General features: G+C 30.3%; 1 protein-coding gene across 5 annotated transcripts in view; it reads left to right on the forward strand.

The window, feature by feature from the left end:
- Nucleotides 1-21779, forward strand: part of CSMD3 (CUB and Sushi multiple domains 3) — a 1331483-nt gene that overhangs the window by 153389 nt on the left and 1156315 nt on the right. For all 5 annotated transcript variants that reach the window (XM_070477231.1, XM_070477232.1, XM_070477233.1 and 2 more), the window contains exon 2: nucleotides 8473-8695. In XM_070477231.1, the coding sequence (XP_070333332.1) occupies nucleotides 8473-8695 (223 nt within the window). The remainder of the gene's footprint in view (nucleotides 1-8472; nucleotides 8696-21779) is intronic.

A 21779-nucleotide genomic window follows, 5' to 3' on the forward strand; every position in this document is an offset into this window, starting at 1 on the left:
TGCAGTTTCAAAGCCAAACATAAAAGAAAGCAAAAGGAGGAAGTAAAAGAACAAAAATCAGGCAAAGCAAACAGAAAACAAGTACCAAAAAAGTAAATTTAAATAGAGTAAATACTTCAAAAATAAAGACTGTCACATGAGTTTAAAAAGACAATAATAAAACACTGAACATAGCTTATAAGAAATCCACTCAGACTATAATAAGTATAGACACTAAGATAAATAACTGAATATACCTATACTAATGTCAAATAAAGTAGACCTTATGTGAATAATAAAATGAATAATAAATGTTACTCTGGCTTAAGTATTATGCCCTGTATCTATGACATGCACTTTATATACATTATTTTTAATTTTGATAAATAGTTTTAATTATGAAAGCATGGTCCAAGAAAGATAAATGACATACCAAACTTGTATAATATTTATCCACAATAAGAGGGAGTGAAAGCCATTGATCAATTCAAAGGAAAAATAAAACATTTTATAAACTATAAAGTGCTATGCAAAATTAATTAGTATTATTCTACCAGAAGATAATATTGGAAAAATCAATAAAATTGGCAAACTACTAGAAAGAATGATAAAGAAAAATTAGAAAAGACACAAATTACCAACATTAGGTATAAAAGAGGAGAGACACACCACAGACCCTACAGACATCAAAAGATAATAAGAGTATGTTATGAACAATTCTGTATGTATCTGTTTGACAACTTAGACAGAATGTACCCTTAATTAAACACACACACACACACGCACACACACACACATACTGTATGAAATAAGTAATTTGTAATAGCCCTAAGCCCTATAACTATTAATGAAATATAATTCACAATAACAAAACTCCCCTAAAAGAAATCTTGCCCAGATGATTTGATAATTCTAAAAATATTTAAAGATGATTTAACATTAATTCTACATAGTATCTTCCAGAAATACAAAAAGAAGGAACACTTTCCATTCAATTCTTATAAAGCTGGCACTATGAATTTCAAAACTAGATAAACACAGTACATAAAACCAATATCCCTTATGAATATATGAAAAATAGCAAACAGAATTCAACAATATAAAAAATGATTGTAATATAGCATGACCAAATAGGTTTTATTACAAAATTGCAAGAATGGTCCTATTTTCAAAAATCAATCAGTGCAATCCATCAAACTAAGGTTACAAATGAAAAAGCATTGTTCCTAATGCAAGAAAATAATATGAAAGGTATAAAGATTAGAAAAGAATTAAAAATGCCCCTCATTGTGGGTGTCATGATAAGCTATATAGAAAATCCCATGGATTTACTAATAGACTCCTAGATTTAATAAGTGACTTCAGCCAGTCACAGATACAAACTAAACATTTAAAAAATCAATTATAAATTTTATATACTAGCAATAATATGTGGAGAAGGAAATGGCAACCCACTCCAGTATTCTTGCCTAGAGAATCCCGTGGATAGAGGAACCTGGTGGGCTGCTGTCCATAGGGTCGCATAGAGTCGGACACGACTGAAGCGACTTAGCATGCATGCATGCATTGGAGAAGGAAATGGCAACCCACTTCAGTATTCTTGCCTGGAGAATCCCAGGGACAGAGGAGCCTGGTGGGCTGCTGTCTATGGGGTCACACAGAGTCGGGCACGACTGAAGCAAGTTAGCAGCAGCAGCAGCAGCGGCAATAACATGTGGATGTCTTAATTAAAATAAAGTATCATTTATATTAAGAAAAAATAAACTACTTAGATTTGAATCCAACAAAACATGTCCAGGGATTGTTTGCAGAAAGCTAAGCATGACAAGAAAGAAAGCACAGAAGACTCATAAATGGAGAGAGATATTGTGTTTACAAAATGAAAATCTGAACATAGTAAAAATATCTGTTTTCTACAAAGAGATAAATAGGTTTAATCTGAACAAGATTTTTTGTGGATATAGATAAGATCATGCTAAAGTATATATGAAAATGCAAAGAAGCTAGAAGAGCTAAACAATTTTGAAAAATGATGAAGTGAAAGAAATCAGCTTGATTTTAAAGTGTCTTTTGTAACCACTGTGATGAAAAATGTGGCATTGACAATAGATCAATGGAATAGAACAGAGAATCCAGAGATAGGCCTACACAAATATGTACAACTAATTTTGACAAAGGTGCAAAATTATTTCAATAGAGAAAGAGAGAGAAAAAAAAAAACTTACCAGCAAATGGTGCAACAGCAGTTAGACATCCAAAGATAATAAATAAATAAATAACTTTGATCTAAGTCTGATGCATTACACATAAAAAATAACCAAAATGGATCACAACTTGAATCTGAAACCAAAGTCTACTAATCTTACAAAAACAAATAAGAGAATATTTAAGATCTAGAGCTTCAAAATAAATTCTTAGCCTTGATACCAAAGCAGGATTTATAAAAGAAAAAATTGATAAAGTGGAGTTCATCAAAATTAAAAAACTTTTACTCTGACAAATATCTTATTTAAAAGATGAAAAAAATCAGTAACAGAATTTGAGAAAGATTTGGAAGTCACATAGTAGAGAAAGTACTACTATTTAGAAGACATAAAAACTCTAAAAATTCAACAGTAAAAAAACTCTATTTAATTAGAATATAGACAAAAGTCATTCCTTAAACTGCATGTTAGTTTAAAATATCTTAAAATTGAAAGCTTATTTTAAAATTAAGCTATTCAATTTCCTTCTGATTCCCCCCAAATTAACTTTCTATATATTTAAGAGTTTATTTTTGAACTCTCAAGTCTATTAAGTTGCTTATGTCCATCCTTATGCCAGCTTTACACTATGTTGATTGCTGTAGCTTATCTTTGCAATATCTTTTAAGTTAATAAGTGTGAGTCATCCATCTTTGGTTTTCTCTTTCAAGATTGTTTTGGGTATTCTAAGTTGTTTATATATAGTTTGTCAATTTCAGTAAAAACAAAATCCTTATTTCTCCTAGGGATTGCTTTGAAAACTGTTAAAATTAATAAATTTATCAAAGTTATGGGATACTAAATCAACATGTAAAAGTTATTTGTATTTCTAAGTACTAACAGTGAACAATCTAAAACAGGAAAATAAACATCAAACCACTTATAATAACATCAAAAAGAATAAAATACTTAGGAATAAACTTAACCAAGGAAGCAAAGATATGTTTTCCGAAAACAGTGCAGAAAAAGTAAAAAATAAAAAAACACATGCAAAAACTGAAAGACATCCCATGTTCATAAATTCGAAGACTTAATATTGTTAAAATTTTCAGATTGCCCAAAGTGATGTACAGATTCAGTGCAAACTATAACAAAAGTCCAATGTTATTTTTTAATAGAAACAGTAAAATAATCTAAAAATTCATATGGAACTACAAAGGATTCAAATAGTTAAAACAATCTTATGAAAGAAAAGTGAAGCTGTAGGCTCACATGTTCTGATTTTAAAATATATTACATAACTATAGCAATCAAAACACTATGGTACTAGTATAAAGATAGAAATATCAACCAATGGAACAGGTAGAGGCAACCTATCTGTTCACTCTGGAACAGAGTGAAAAGGCAACCTATCGAATGGAAGAAAATATTTGCAAACCATATATCTGATATAATGTTAATAGCCAAAATTTACAAATAACTTATGCTGTTCAATACCTAAAAAAACAATAATTTTAAAATGGGCAAAGGACTTGGACAGATATCTCTGTAATAAGGACAAAACTAATGGCCTATGGCTATATGCTGAATATCACTCATCATCAGAAAACTGCAAATTCAAACCACAAGGTCTCTTCATATCTATGGCCATTACCAATATCCATATCTCTTTTTGTATAGAGAAATTGGAGAACTTGTGCATTGATGTGAGAAGGTAAAGTAGTACAGCCACAATAGAAACCAGTGTAGAAGTTCTTCACCCTTGAAGAACCTAACAATAAAACTACCATGTGACCCAGAAATCACAAGGTCATTTATTCAAAGAATTGAAATCAGGATACCAAAGAGATACTTGCATTCTCAAGTTCATTACAACACTATGCATGATATCCAAGAAGTAGAAACAATCTATACATATATGAAAAATAAATGGATAAAGAAAATGAGATACATATATATAATAGAAATCAACCTTTAAAAAGAAGAAAATGATGTCATAGCCTATACCATGATTGAACCTTGAGGATATTATGCTAAGTGTTCCAAGTGAGTTATAGAAGACCAAATAGTATTAAGATACGATTCCACTTATATGATATTATCTAAAGTAGTCAAGTTCAGAGAAGTAAAGGTAGGATTTCAGGGGTTAAGGGAACAGGAAAATTAGGAGTTATTTTTCAATGGATATAGCATTTCATTCAAGTAAGATAAAAAGTTCTAGAGATTTCTGTCTAAAATATACACTCCAAAACTGGTAAGAGGATATACTTGATATTATGTGTTGCTTACTTGCTTACCACAGTAAAAGCTTTCCAGATGGCTCAGTGGTAAAGAATCTGCCTGCCAATGCGGGAGACACAGGTTTGATCTCTGGGTCAGGAAGCTTCCTGGAGAAGGAAATGGCACACCACTCCAGTATTCTTGCCTGGAAAATCCCACAGACACAGGAGCCTGGAGAGCTACAGCCCATGGTGTTGCAAAGAGTCAGACACAACTTAGCAACTGAGCACACACACACACACACACACACACACACACACACACACACACACACACACAACAATAAAAAGCATAATTGCTACTACTGAATTCCTTACAAGATTTTATCCCACAGATGTTATGTGTCAGAAAAGTGTGAGCTTGATAGTAGGGGCTGCGGGGGGCAGAAATCTGATCAATATAATTGGGCACGAAAGCCCAGTTGCAGCAGATAAACACAAATGTGAAAAAAAGTAAAATTTAAGGACAAGTATGATGTTGTTCTAGCATGGAATTTAGCACAAAACAGAAGAAATTACAAAATGTCATAAAATACTCTACAAATAGGCACTGCATTACTCTGTAGTATGAAGGAAAGGTAAAATATGGACATGGAAATAAAAAAGAAAATATCTAAAAATCTATGCTGTTAACTAAATTTTTGTTGATAATGTGACCCAAATTATGGAAATTTTAGTTGTTTTTCAAGTATAAATTGACTAAATGGACATTAAATGTTAAGAAGTGAAAAATGTAACAGAAGACATTCAGAAACTGTCAAAGACTGAATTTATGGAATTTTTCAATACCAGTTTTTGAGACCAGATTGCCATATACACGTACTGAACTATTTAGACTAAGTTTTGTTTTCACATGTTCTCATAACAAAGTGTGCTTACCCTGATCATGGCACGTATTCTATACTAATAAAAATAATCTATATTCCCTTGCTATCTCATTTTGTAGTTTGTCACAAAAACAGGCAAAGATAGTGTTCTTTTAGTAATTTTATCCTGAAAGCATTACATAAATAATGAATAGATGAACAAATATTGAAGAGAGCTCATCAAAGGAGATGGGACTTCAAATGTACTATAAAGAGCAGCAAGCACTTGTGACTTTATGACAGCAATGAATAAGCAAAGTTGTTTAATTTAGAAATGTAAAAGTATATGAATGGCAATATGGATTACCAATAAATAACCAGAAACCTAAGCAACTGTATCTTAAAAGAGAAGTAAGAAAAGGTAAAGTAGCCATTGAAACATATGTGAAGGATACAACAAGGCAATTTATAAAAGATGAACAATAAATGAATTAAAAACATAAGATATTTGATTCCAATACTACTCAGAAAAATGCAAAAATAGAACAGAAAATATGCTTTTGCTTTGCAAAATTTGCCATGTGAAAAAAATCTAGTATCACTGAAATCAGTGTTGGAAGTAGAAAAAACTTAATAATCTTGTGATAGCAACAAAAATTTTTACATTCTTGAAGATAGTTTGGCTATCCTCTAAGTTTAAAATTTATTACTCTCATTTCTGGAATTTTATCACAGGATATATCACACAAGCACACAAGGATATATGTTCAAAGTTGCTTTTTATACACATGAAACCACAAAGAATGAAGCCATCAAAAGAAGATATGTTAAACAAATTATAGTACAGACATACCATATGCCATTGAACTATGTAGTCATTTAAAAAAGAACATAGTAGAAATATACATGTGGATCCAGAAAAATAACAGTGATATTTTGCAAAGTTAAAAAATTCAGGAAAAATATGCTTTAGTATGACTATTTATAAAAAATTTACCTAATACACAGAAATACACACATATCTGCATGAGCCAAGAAATGACCTGAAAAGATTAGCTAATAACATTGACTAACCTTCTGAAGCATAAGTAAATGAGAAAAATTTGGTTTCGCTTTGAAAAACTATTTACTCCTAACCTTCTGTGTGTGAAAATTATCAACCTTCTGTTAGAAAAATGTACTTTATTATTAATACTGTGATGTTTAATCAAACATATATTAAAAGTGAAAATAAAATGAGCACAGATAAGAAACTTAAAAATAAGTGTAACTCCTAGTTTGCCTAGAGAAAAAAAAAAGAAAAGCAATTGAAATGCATGAATCAGCAGGCCTTTGAAGAAGTAGTGGACAAAGCTTGAGCATGCTATTTTAGGACATATGTCCTTTTTCTAAAACCATCAGGAATATGGGGCTTGAGACTCTATAAAACAGCCCATAGATCAAATTGCAGCTGAAGGGATTCATGCCTGCATTTAGTTATGAAGTTCAAATTGGAAGCTGTTCAGGCAGAAAGCTAATAGAAATGGGTGATAGCTAATTAACCTAAGGCTTCAAAGTAATTGCTCTGCAAGAAGCAATTTTAAAAGGGACCTTTCTCTTTTTTTTTATTTTTGAAAATCATAAAATGCCTTATATTACTATGGCAAATTAGTAAAAATATAAGTATACAAACAAATACTATTTTTTGAAAATTTTTGCCTCATCCAACTTCTTGGCAAATTTTAGAAAAAGCAAAAGAATTACAAAGACCTATGCCACATATCACATACTGAATAACCCATGCTCTCAACTTTGTTGTATATGAAGATAATCAGAGTATATTACTGAAGTCAATATGGCTAGGAGGATAGGGTTATACTGATTAATCCGGTTCTGAGCCATTCACCTCACCACTAGTCAATTGAGTCAGCTACTCCAAAGCATATAGCTATTTAGTGGACAAGTGAATCCCCTAGCAAAAGCAAGGTGGTCATGTGGAATGAATGCACAACAACCCAAAAGAGCTTCCATATGCCATAATACACAACTCTTGCCTCCCATCTTTGATGAATGGTTCCTTATACTTTTAAAAAATAGTTGTACCTTTATTATATGTACTCATTCCTTCTCAGAGAGAGGCGTCCCTAACGTCCTGCATCTCTACATCCAGTTCCAAATACAGATACTTGTGTAGCATGGCATTCTCTCACCCCAAATTAGCTGGACATCTCTCACTTACAGCTTCATGGTACCTAAACTTCACATAGGATGCATAGATGTGAAAATGAAATCTGGGAATTCTGATGAGAAATGATGAGAAATTCTCATCTGAATTTCTGAAACTGAGGCAGGAAAGACAGGGCCAGGACCAAGGACAGTCTCCTCATGTAAATGCTGGGGACCACATTTTCTGATAAATCTTTGATTTTTTTCATTACCCAATATGACTACAGAATATCATATATTTATAAAAAAATTCTTTAAGAAGCATGCTATTTTTCTAGGTATTTGCAACAGCTAAGCTCTCAATAGTTTAAACCTCCCATAGAACTAGTAAGGAAGTTCATAAAATGGCAGCAGTAAGTTGTTCAGGATTCAGTTTTTCTCACCAAGCTTAGGTGTCACTCCAATGTGGTTAGTTTAGGACTGTGCTCTAGTCAAAAAATCAATTACATAGTTTTTTTGTTGTTGTTGTTCTGTTTTTGTTGTTTTTTTTTTTTTTTTAGGTCTGAACCATTTATCCCTCTGCTAGAATCAGAGTGGGACAGATTTTTCTAAGGTGCATTGATTACCTGCTGTAGATTTGCATACACAAAAATGTTAGCATGATTTACCAAGACAAACTGCAGCTAATATTTCAAGACCCCAAATGCATACTATCATAATTAAATTTAAATGGTTGTTTATGGGTATCCACAATTTGATTGGAACTACTTCTAGGATTGTGCTTGCATGCTGGATCATGTAATGGATAATGAATCAGTAGTATGGAGGGTTTTATTTCATCAGCTGGTTTGTAACTAAGCACAAGTTATATGATAAATAACATGTCTTCTAGTATTTTGCTATTGGAACTTTACTATTTAAAAAATAGATAATTTACCTAAATCTTAAATTGTTATTTACAAAATTATTGTAGCATGGGTCTTAGAAAAATAAAAGGCTTTTTTCAAAATAATATGTCTTCTAGATTGTTCTTATTTTTAGTAATAATATTAATGTCTATTTATTTGTCTTTTATTACAGGATTTATTTATACATGTGGTGGAACTTTAAAAGGATTGAATGGCACTATAGAAAGCCCTGGTTTTCCATATGGATATCCAAATGGTGCAAACTGTACGTGGGTAATAATAGCAGAAGAACGAAATAGAATACAAATTGTTTTTCAGTCATTTGCTCTAGAAGAAGAATATGACTACTTATCCTTATATGATGGACATCCTCATCCTACAAACTTTAGGACAAGGTTAGTGTATTTTGAATGGAAAAATAGATGGAAATATTTAATGGGTAAAAGAAGTTTATTTTACAAAATATGCTTAACATTTGTGGTGAAATTCAATTATTACTCCTTTGGAAATATATCATCCTATGAACAAATTAGCTCCATAGTCTGACTTTAGAACACTAGTAAATTATCTTTCCAAAAAGTGAATTTAAATTGAATTGTACCCCCTTAAAGTGGTTAAAGATACTTTGATTTTTAAAATTCTTGCCTCATGGCTTTATTCTTTATGGGCATGACTTTTAGTAAAGTGAAAGCATGCAATGCATCTTTCAGTGGTATGTGACCAATTTTAATATACAATAATATGCAAAATATCCAAAAGTCAATGTTTATATAATAACAAGATACATTAATTTTAGATAATGTGCATAGTTTATAAACTTTAAATATCTTAAAAGTAGACCCTCTTATATCACCAACTGGGACATTCATGATTCTGTCCACACAAACCAAATCATTTATTTTTAAGTTAGTTAATAAAACAGATTTGAAAACTAACTGGTACCCTGACTATTTATAAGTATTTCTTCAGTATTTCATTTTAGTATATCTAGACATAATTTATGCTGTATTGTCAAGAACTCTTATTAAACATAAACCAATTCTAATTCAAACCAACAAACTTAAATGTCAGATACTACATGTTTCATGTAGTCCTAGATTTTACCAATGTGTGCATATTTTCCTTAACTATAGTGTACTGATTTTATTGTAATTCAAAATATTCTAAGCAGATAATTCATAAGAATTAAAAACCCTTACATACTTGACTATACTTGAGTTATGATTCTATGATTCTGTTACTTTTTCTAATAGTTGATACTGTGTATTTGACTTCCTGATCTACAGGAATAGGATTATCAACACTAAGTTTTTATACATTCATCAGTCTTCCACATTCTTTTGCATTGATTTTTCACATCTTAAATGAAAATTTGATAAATATTATCTTCACTTTTACTAAGAAAACACATAATATATAGGGAAGACATTGGACCAGGAGATAGGGCTTGCATATTAGTGCTAGCTTTGTTGTTCACTGGCTGTTTGATCAATCCACAATTACAGCTATTTTTGTTTAAAATGGAAGGCGGTAATAATAAAGAAAATCTGCCCATCTCATTATATTCTTCTGAATATTTCATGAGATAATGTGTATGAAACTGCTTCATAAATATATAATCCTTTTAGTACACATTTCAACTGTTTGCAGTCAGAATGACAGTTAAAAATGTCTGGAGTGTTTCCAAACACATTTGTACAAAGAAAATGTCACTAGATTGATTACAGATTAGATTCTATTTTTCTTTCTGTCTTTTCTTTTTTTGCTCTACATTTGTTTACTGAAGATTTCCAACTTAATTTCTTACTTCCTTTTATACTGTTAAATTCTTAATATCTATTTATTTCAAAGATATACAGTATGGCAGACACATCAAGAGTGCTATTTCATCATCGTTGCCAATATCATTAAAAGTTCCATATCTTTGGTTAATGATGCAGTCAGGATAGCGTGTGTGTGCTTGCCTGCACTAGTGGCAGCGGATGGGCGTTTGCTTTCACCTGTACACATCTAGTGAGGCCATGAAAGAAAATGGAGGTTACTTCTCACCTATCAAGTCAGCTAAATTAATGTATATAAAGCTAGAAGCACAAAGGTTTTGTGTATTTCTTTTGCATTAGCAATGTATGCTATTACCATTGTGTAAATATGGAAAAAATAAAATTCTCCAAACGTTATCTCATAGTTTTAATCACTTCACTGATATTATTGTTTGTACAAGTATCTATCCTCTCCAGATACACTCAAAAATGAGAAAACATATTTTTATTTTATCCCCATCCTTCTTTTTTTAAGCAACTGTCACCTCTGGGAAGTTAAAAGATGGTAAGATGGGGAAAATAAATGTATTGTTTTCATTCTTCTTTCCTAATCTGTAAATAAGGAATAACAACATTAAATTTACAGAACTTTTATGAGGAATATAATGTAATGAAGAGCCAATAAAACAAATCTTAAGCATTTATTAAGTGATTCCCCTGTACCTGAAACTATATCTTACAACTGTTACATTTAATTTCTCCCCTGTTTAAATAATGTGAAAAGACTCCTATTAATATCATCATTTTACAGTTTGGAAATTGGATTTATATTACTTGTCCAAGGTTAACACTGTTAAAAGTAACCAGAGGCAGGATCATCACTGCAATCCAGATTTGTCTGAGTTCTGAGATTAAGCTTGTAAATAAATAAACTAATTATAAAATAAATTATATATAAGTATGTAGTGTGTGTGTGTGTATATATATATATATATCCATGGTTTGTTTATTGACTAAAGCCTATTTTTTCTGAGCAATGTTAGGTAAAATTTAATGAATGAGATAAATAAAAACACAATAAAAAACAACTGAATAGTAGAATATATAAAGATATAAATAGAAAGATAAATTATAAGTTTATTATTGGTATGAGTTTATGAACTCAATTCTAGTACATTCTCTATAGCATTTGGTTATTGTCAGTATATAATATATCTGTTGGTCTTTATGTTTAAAGAAATACTATTGCTAATATTAGAGAACTGATTTTAATTGGCAAGACTTGGGGGGAAAAATCCAGTATGTATCCTACAGCTCCTTCAAGACTGTTTGTACACAGTCTGCTGTTTGCTTAGAAGCCTAATCTGCTCCTGGCAGTTTGATTCATTTTTGTGTCTGTCTCTTTGACTCAGTGTTTTCTTGCTTTTTCTTTCTCTCACATCCTCACTTAATACATGTCCTTATGGTATGCCTGCTGCTTTCTATCTTTCAGAAATTGATACTCATATATTGTTACTTTCCATGCACTCCAACAGACTTTTGATAAACAGCTTTGTATACTTACCTTGTAAGAACATAGAAAAGATGATTCATAGGTCTTACCATTCTTGCTTGTACAAGAGATATATTCCATTTTGTAATCACAATTTCATTTTTAAAACTATTTTATAAACTCCAATTATTGATGATTCTGCTTGTTTTCATCTCATTGTTTTAAAATTTATTAAATAAAAATTGATATTTCTGGCCAAATTTGATACTTAAATAGCAATGTACCATTGGAAAATTCCTTTATAATTATATCTTTAGCTTAAAACAAATCTGGCCTAGATGTGAAAAGAACAATTGTAAGGTTTTTTTGCTTTCTATTTTAATACTGTGTTTTATCAATAAGAAAGTTATGTGCTGTAACTTAGTCTCTCAGTCATGTCTGACTCTTTGTGACCCCATCATGGACTGTGGCCCACCAGCCTCCTCTGTCTATGCTGGTTCTCCAGGCAACAATACTGGAGTGGTATCTCATTTTAGTTTTGATTTACATTTCTCTAATAAGAGTGACATTGAGCATGCTTGTTAGCCATCTGTATGTCTTCTTTTGAGAAATGTCTTTTTAGGTTTTTTGCCTACTTTTTGATTGGGTTGTTTGCTTTTCTGGTATTGAGTTGTATGAGCTGCTTGTATATTTTGGAAATTAATTCTTTGTCAGTTGTATCCTTTGTGATTATTTTCTCCCATTCTGATGTTGTCTTTTCACCCTGTTTGTAGTTTCCTTTGCCATGCAAAAGTTTTTAACTTTCACTAGGTCCCACTTGTTTATTTTTGTTTTTATTTCCATTACTCTAGGAGGTGGTCATAGAAGATCTTGCTTTGATCTATGTCATCGAGTAGTCTACCTTTGTTTTCCTCTAAGAGTTTAATAGTTTCTGGTCTTACATTTAGGTCTTTATTTCATTCTGAATTTATCTTTGTTTATGGCATTAGTTAGTGTTTTAATTTAATTCTTTTGCATGCAGATGTCCAATTTTCCCAGCATCACTTACTGAAGAGGCTATTTTTGCCCCATTGTATATTCTTGTCTCCTTTGTCAAAAATATGGTACCCATAGGTGTGTGGGTTTATCTCTGGGTTCTCTATCTTGTTCCATTGGTCCATATTTCTGTTTTTGTGCCAGTACCATACTGTTTGATGACTGTAGCTTTGTAATATAGTCTGAAGCCAGGAAGGTTGATTCCTCCAACTCCGTTCTTCTTTCTCAAGACTGTTTTGGCTATTTGGGGTCTTTTATGTTTCCATAGGAATTGTGAATATTTTTGTTCTAGTTCTGTGAAAAATGTCACTGGTTATTTGATAGGGATTGCATTGACTCTGTAGATTGCATTTGGTATTATAGTCATTTTCACAATATTGATTCTTCCTATTCAGGGACATGGAATATCTATCCATCTGTTTCTGTAGTCTTTGATTTCTTTTATCAGTGTCTTATAGTGTTCTGTGTAGTGGTCAATGGGAACTTTCTGTAAGATTAGGGAACTCAAACAGGGGCTCTGTGACAGGTTGAAGGGTCGGATGGGGAGAGAGATGGGTGGGAGGCCCAGGAGGGAGGGGACGTGGGTGTACCTATGGCTGATTCTTATTGATGTATGACAGAAAACCACAAAATTCTGTAAAGCAATTATCCTTCAATTGAAATATTTAAAAAATCAATTAAAAAAACAAATACTGGAGTGGGTGGCTATGCCCTCCTCCAGGGGAATCTTCTCAACCCAGGGATCAAACCCAGGTCTCCCACATTGCAGGTGCATTCTTTACCATCTGAGCCACCAGGAAAGCCCAAGAAAGTTATAGCAAGAGGTAAAAAGAAAAAAAAATCACTCAATCTCATGAAACAGAGACAGATATATTCATATATATATGACCATACTATATATATTATGTTCACATTTAATCTCCTTGCAATAATATATACATAAATTCACATGTGACTAGAATTTTTATAAGCATCAAGTTTAGTGCTGTTTTTGTCTTACTATAAGCAAGATTATTTAATTATTCTCTTATAAAATATTTTGGTTTTTGCCTTTCATAATTAACTCCAATATCAGCATTAGCATTAATTCAGACAACTGGTCACATCACAACCCCTAGATGAAAAGAATTCTGGAAAAAGAACATTTCATTCTAACCTCAATCATGAAAAGTGGCAAAGAGAAAGCCAAGAATCAGTCATGTGACAGAACATGTCCTAGCATCAAAGTATTTCATTCACATATTTTACTATTAATTTCAGTTTTATGAATGCTTATTTTTCTAAATAAATTATTTGTTTGTAATTGAAAAAATAAGTATGTTATTAAAGAGGAAAAAGTTTTTGTTGTGGCCACTACTACACACTATGACCATCACATGAGGATAACTATCTCCAGTTTTTTTAGTGACAACTTTAGAAATTATTTATATTTCAGATATTTATTTATAAATTTATTTTAAAATTTTCGTGGAAGATCTGTTTCTATTCTTTCACTGTGAGCCTATGTATGTCCTTAAAATGAAATGAGAAAAATTGAAAGCATATTATAATGTAAATAGTAACAAAAGTAGTAATGTGTTGTTATAATTCAATGAGTATCATACATAATCTAAATGACAAAAAATTGTATTCTAGTGCTGAAGGGCATAAAGTTGGAAAATGAAGATCCACACTATATTTGAAGTTAAAATGACTAAATTTTATAAAGCTCTCATTATTTGGAATCAAAATACAGTATTATCAAAAACTCCTAAAGTATTTTGGGTTACTTGGAAAAACAATACAGTATTTCATCAAACTATCACATAGAAATTACGAGGAAAATATTTAAGTATAAGAAAAAAGTATAAGCTGTAAAATTAGAATGCACAATCAAAAGTAATAATTAGAATGTGATATTGGCTGATATAAGAGTAGAAGATATTTTGAACAAATTTTATATGAATTCAGAGAAATAGGAGAAGATTATATCACACAAATTACTAACATAAATATGAAATATTTCCTATCATTATAATACATGACAAAAATTGTAGAGAAAGAGATAAGATATGGTTCTATGACTAAAAACATTTTCTGTGATCAAAATATACTCCAAATGAAATAAATATTTAAAGAATTATCAGAGGAAATAAAAATTTGAAATATATATATATATATATATACACACTCACACATATGTATACAAATACATATGAGACACAACAGTTTGATGTGCTTAATAAAAAAATTTTTTAGAAATTTATATGAAATTTATAATCTATATAGAAAAACACAAAATATGAACAGTGAGTTCATAAAGAAAAAATGATAAAAAGCTAATATACAGTAAAAAAATACAAGAATAAATATTTCTAGTGATTTCAAAAAATAAATGTAAGAAACTATGTAATAATTTTCAAACAGAAAATTGTCTAAGACATGAAAAACTGCAAACAATCTCAGTGAAGATATCCTGGTATTTTCCTGCCTGACTAATGGGAATAGTGTGTGTTTCTGAAAGATAACAAATTAACAAAAGTATTTACCCTTAAACTTTATAAATATCTGTCTCTCAAGTTATATACAGATTTTCTTTGCTGTTTTGTTTAAAGTAGCAAAATTATGAATGTTTAAATATAGAGATAATTAATAAGCAAAGGAGTAAATGTAGCAATTAGAAAATAAATCTTATAAGAGTAATTTATGGATGGGGAGCTTCCAGATGGCACCAGTGGTAAAGAATTCACCTGCCTTTGCAGGAGACATAAGAGATATGGATTTGATCCCTAGGTCAGGAGGAGGACAGGGCAACCTGCTCTGCTTTTTGCCTGGAGAATCCCATGGACAGAGGAGACTGATGGGCTATAGTCCATAGGGTCACAAAGAGTCAGACATGAATGAAGTGACTTAGCAAACACAAAGATTCATGACATATTACCAGCTAGAGCAAAAAATAGATTTCAAAACAGTAGATATAATAATGTAATGAAATAGCTTGTACATGTTGTATCTGTGTGTCTTTGTGTATTTGTGAACTGAAGGATTTATTACAAAATGGTAACTATGGTCATCTCATGGTAATAGAGTTAAGAGGATTTTTTCTTTTTATGCCAGCCCTTGATTTCTAAGACTTTCTACTTTTAATATCTAGTGACATTAGAAAAAACATAATCTGATTTCTTTATATCTCATCTGAGTTTCAAGAATATTTCCCACTCTATATCACTTAATGATTTAGTTTTAATTGTAAACTGGAAAAGATGAATGTCAATATAAAAATGAACATTGATTAATTTCATGCCCAGTAAGTTAGACTTTCAAATGAATCATACCATAAAATGAAACTTCATACTTGAACTTTTCAAATTTAAAATCTATCATACTAAAATAATAATGAAAAAACAATTGTGAAGAGAAAAGTACTTTTTAAAGTTAAAAATTAGACAGTAAATAATTGTGTATATATCAAAATTAATCTTTTTCTAAACAATTTTTTTATTGTCCAGATAATAGCCCTATATCAAGAGAAGCAAACTGGAAATGCACATATATATATATATCATATATATACATATATATGTACATCTTGTTCTTGATGTCGACTAAAGAAGATAACAGTGAATATTTTGAATTGTTTAAATTAATAAATGCTATTAAAGGTCAGACTTTAAAATTGAGGCACACATTTTCTACATCTCAATATACAGATCTTCAGTGGTAAAATTAAGTAAAATTTGACAAAATATACTCATTAACCCACACTCTTATGAATATATAAACATTTTCATAACCCCAGAAAATTCTATAGTTTTCCTTTCCAGTCAATGTCTTTCTTCACAAGCAACTACTCTACTAATTTGTTTCATCAAGAATTACTTTTTCCCTTTCTAAGTATTCATATAAATTAAATGTTACAATATCTATTTCTTTCTTTTTTTATCTTTTTCACTCACCTTGATGTTTTTGAGATTCAGCCACATTGTTTGTGCCAACAGCTTGTTCCATTTTATTGTTGAGCAACATTTTATGAATTGTTCATTGTCTGTGTGAAGATACAATGAACATTCATTCATAAGTTTTTTTTTTCATTCATAAGTTTTTATATGGATACATTTTCATTTGTCTTAGGTAAATATCTAATAAGGAAATTGTTGAGTTACTGGGTTAATATATTTTAAACTTCATTTTAAACACTCGTAATCAGCTTTCCAAAGTCATTGACCTATTTTTACTACACCGTGAACATACAGAAGTTCTGATTGTTCCACATCTTCAACAACATTTGAGATCGGTCTTAATTGTGTTTTTATTTTTCATCTCTGTTAAAACTAATGAATCTTTTCTTATGTGTTTACTGATCATTTATTGCTGTATCTTATTAAAAGTTTCCTGTTTTTAAACTAGGTGCTTCATTTGTCTTTATAATTGTAATTTGTATATTTATACAATCTTTATACCGTTTTTTACATTACAAATGTTTTCTTTCAGCCTATGATTGCTCTCTTTCACTTACTTTAGCTGAAATTTTAAATTTTGACAAAATTCAATTTAAATAATCTTTATATATTTTAGTGCTTTCTAAGTAGTCTGACAAATATTTGCTTATCCAAAGATGGAAAGATATTCTTCTGCATTTTTTTCTGAAGCTTCAAAATTATAGACTTGGTATTTAGGTCAATGATCAATCTCAACCAATTCAAAAGCATGGAGAAGTCTAGGTTCATTTCTAGTCTGTGTGGGTATTATACTAAACAAGAATGAACATGGCTTATGTTTCAAAAAATCTTTGAAATGACAACCAAATAAATCATGTGTTCCATCTGGCTGCTTCTGAGTACAGTTAAGATTAAGCATATTTTAAGTAGTTTTTAAAACATGACTGCTTGATTAAATAGATTTTGCTAGAGAAATTCCTGTCACATGTTTCTCCCTATCTCTATGATAAGGAGAGATACCTCTTTACTTTCTTACTACTTAGTGTGATTATCAAAGATTTGCCCAGCATTTTTTCTCAGTATACTGAGGGATAGTTACAAAAGATGTAATACTTTGTCACTATTTATTGTTTATTTTACAGTTTTGCTGGGTTCCTGACAAACCATAGAATTCACAAGCCTAAAGGACATAATCAATAAATAGTAATTAGAATTAATAAACAAAAATCTGTAGCTAGAATTCCCACTTGTGTAATTGGTAGACTTCCTCCTTCATAAAATGCTGTCAGTGTCCCCATAAATGTTCTAGAGCAGTCACTATAGTTCTCTTTTTACATGATTAATCTTGTTTCTTTTCTTTTTCTCCTCTTCTTTGCTTCCTGAATTTCTCATATAACCTCTTAATATTCATGTTACTATCTCTTCATCCTACTTGCTGCTCCTCTCAGTGCAATACAGTGATCTGTCTCCTTTCTTGTAGGTATACTGTTGAGGGAGAGAACAACTTTCCACAAAAATTATCAGAAAGTGGCTAAATGACTTGCTAGACCATAAAAACAAATGGGCATAGAGTATACTCTATGGCAGTGCACTCCCCTGATTTAACTGTACTCCTAAGTCCCTGTCTCCAGAAAGATTTGAATGAGAGTAGTACAACCCAGTCCAATTTGTTGTCTCTGAAGATTTCCACCTTCAGAGTTAGAACCAGTCCTTTTATCCTGATTATCTCTGTTGCATAATACAATGTCTATGAAATGCAGATACTTTACTGCCTGACTTACTGGCATAAAGTATGTGTTTGTGTGTGTGTGTGTGAGTGTGGTAATTACATATGTGATATTAACAATTGCATACTCAATAAATAAAGAGAAATAATAACATATTTTTCTCATTTATCTATTATATTAATGAGATCCAAATGACAACATTTATTTTGCTTACTGTTAATCCAGCTATGATCTTAGTAATTGTCTTGTATAGAAAATACAGATTACATAAAACACAAATTGAGGATAGAAATGGGTTTTTCTCTAAACGAGCTTGAAAAGTTGTTATATTGTGGCTAGTATTCTCCTCCCCCAAGTTTTAATTTACTTAAGATATATTGCATTGCCATAGGGCATACAAGTAATTTTTTTTAAATGGCAATTAAAATTTTGATGCACCATAGGCAGTTAATGATTCTTCTCCGTAGATATCATTCTTTACTTTGGAGCATTCAAATTAATGATTGGAGAGATCTCAAGGACAGACAGGGTTTCTAGAACTTTTTGTCAACATAAAAGACTCTTTCAAATCTGAGTAAGGCAAGGATTCAAGAGTATACACAATCATTTGTTGTTTATACTAGGCACATTGCCAAAAAGAATTGAGGTGGCTTTTATTAAAGAAACAGACTAAATTAAACCATTAAAACATGGATTAAAGCATAAAAAAAAAGATGCCACCATCAAGTTTAACTATGTTCATTGGATTATATTTATTCAACCTTTTATAGTAAATCAATGAAAGGTTAACTTCCATTAGCCTCTTTTAAGTAAAACAGCACTGATATATCATTAACTAAGTATTTCTTATGCACGTATCTCATTCTTCACAAAGATTCATTTTTCCTCTGTAAATGGCATATCAAAAGTCCTGTTTGTCTCACAGAGAGCAACTCAATGTTATAATAAACTATATTTTTAATAACTAAAATTTTCATTTAGCAGTACAAAATCTTGAATAAAAATTTTAGATTAGGCATCCAGATTAACTCTTTTTGAATTATTTTAGATTTTTTAATGTATGTATTCTAAAGGAATCTATGGGTATTACAAATTAACATTTTCTGAATATACAGGTTATATCAGGCTATTTATATGCAACTGTTATAACATCATTTCAGATATTCTTCCTAGTATTTCTATTATACAGATGAGGAAAAGCTCAGAAATACCAATAACAGTAACAAGATCAAAAAGTTAGGTTTCCAAGAGATTGAAGTTTGAATATAAATAGGTTAAAGCACAGTTCATTGGTTACATTTATTTTTATTTTTCATTTATGCCATTTTTGAATGATGGATTAGAAGATTTACTTTAAATTAGACAATTATAGAATCAGATAAGTTTAATAACCATTTATTTTATTATTTTTTTATAAAATCTAAATTAAAATGTCAAGTGCATTAAAGGGTATAAGGAAAGGACCCCTATTTGTATCAAGATCCACTTTTTAAAAAAATTACCCTTTTGCTATTATGACATAACATACATCCAAGCATATTTGTGTCATAAAATGATTGTATCAAAGACAAGTAATCTTTTATAGATGTTTAAATTTGATGCTCTTAATATATCTAGAAGACATTGAACCTTCATAGAAAAATGATTAAATTTATCAAATAAAAATATATATAACTAAATGCATGGACATCACTTTTTAGAAGACACTTTTATTCTATCCATAAATGGTACTTTTTACAAAAATCACTACTTAATTATATATAAATTCAAAACTGGTATTTAACAAATCTTTAACTTACATTGATATTATAAATATTATAATAGTAATCTGGGCCAAAGGTTGGAAAGAAAAAGAAACTTGATTTAAAGGATTCAAGAAACATAAATATTTTCTAAATAATCTTCCTCACTAAATGCAGATTTAAAGACACTAATATTAGAAAATATAAGTGATCATAAATTTGAGCAAATGCATATATGAAATGCAAGGACTTTACAAAAATCAATGGCAAGATCTGATAATAAATTCTTATCTTCAACTTCCATATATTAAAAATTAATAGTGTACATATATTATATTTCTTTAAAAATTTGCTTCTTTGAGGTATTTACAGTTCAAAAATAAAATTTCAGCATCTTGCCATGTATGTTACACTTCCCTTGGTGGATAGAAGGGCTAAAATATGCATAGAATGTGAAACCTTGCCATGAAAGCTACCAATATATTTATAATATGTTTTCTTCACCTATATGAACCAATCAGAGCAACCTCATTTCATTCATTTTTAAATAATAATTACAAAAATCAAATATTTTGGGGTGAGATGTGATCATTGGAAAATCCTCAATTGAAAAAAAATTAACATTAATCAACCCAATGCCACACCATATCTATTGTTATACTGGTACTGTTTGATGTGTCAGTTTGTTTGTATTTCCACATGAATTTCCTATATTCATTGTATGCTTTTAAAAAATATATTTATGTATATAAATATATAACTCTAAAACATACAGATTATGAAGCATTATATTAGTATGAACACCAATAAGCCTACAACTTAACAAAGACCATTAAAATATTTCTTTATTTCTTATTCATCCCTGGCCTTAGTCTGATTTCTCACCAGGAACAAGCATTTCCATATTATGGCCATTATTTTCTCAAAATTTTCCAGAAAAATGATTTAATTATGTATGCATGTATCCCTAAACAATATAAAGTTTAATTTTGCTTATTTGCAAGTTTTGTAAAATATATATCATACTGTTATAGTTTTCTGAGACTTGTTTTTTTGACTCCACGTAATGTTTCTAAGAGTCATCCATGTTTTGGTCCCTTGCTTTAGTTTATCCATTTTCACTCATCTTTATTCAATCTTATGCATATATTTCACTTCACTTAGGAATATAATGCACTATATTGGTTTATTTTCTAAAAGATGATTTATATTGCCTTCAGTTTTGCTGTTACAAATAATACAACTATGATAAACTTGTATATATTTTCTAGTACAGATTGTGAGAGATCCTTTCAGATCCCAGAGAAGAAGGGCTAGTTCAGTGTATACAGAAGACACAATTGTTGAAATTTACTCACATTCCTATAAGGGAAATTATTTTCCCAAGTGTTCATGCTACTCTACAATATCACTGATAATGTATAATGATAAATTATAACTGACAATGTCTTCATTGGACATAGTCAATATGATATTTTTCAGGGATTTTAATTTTTGATAATTTATTGGGTATAAAATGTTGTCTCATGGTTTTATGTTTTTCTGATTGAATTAAACCTTTCTTTAGTTTTATGTGCCACTCCCGAAGGTTTGGATTTAAGGTAGGAGGAAAAAGACATGAGTCAAGGAAAATTCTAGATTTTATTGTCATAAAAACCTGAGGAAAAAATCTAGCTATATTTTTACAGATGAAGAAGATAGGCAATGATCATGTTGGGGTGGAGGTAGAAATAGGACTTTGGTTGATCATGTTAATTTCTAGGTCTATTAGGCACTACTTTTTCCCTTTCATTAGGCACACAAGTA

The sequence above is a fragment of the Odocoileus virginianus genome, chromosome 15 (assembly GCF_023699985.2).
Source record: "Odocoileus virginianus isolate 20LAN1187 ecotype Illinois chromosome 15, Ovbor_1.2, whole genome shotgun sequence".
Classification (NCBI taxonomy): domain Eukaryota; kingdom Metazoa; phylum Chordata; class Mammalia; order Artiodactyla; family Cervidae; genus Odocoileus; species Odocoileus virginianus.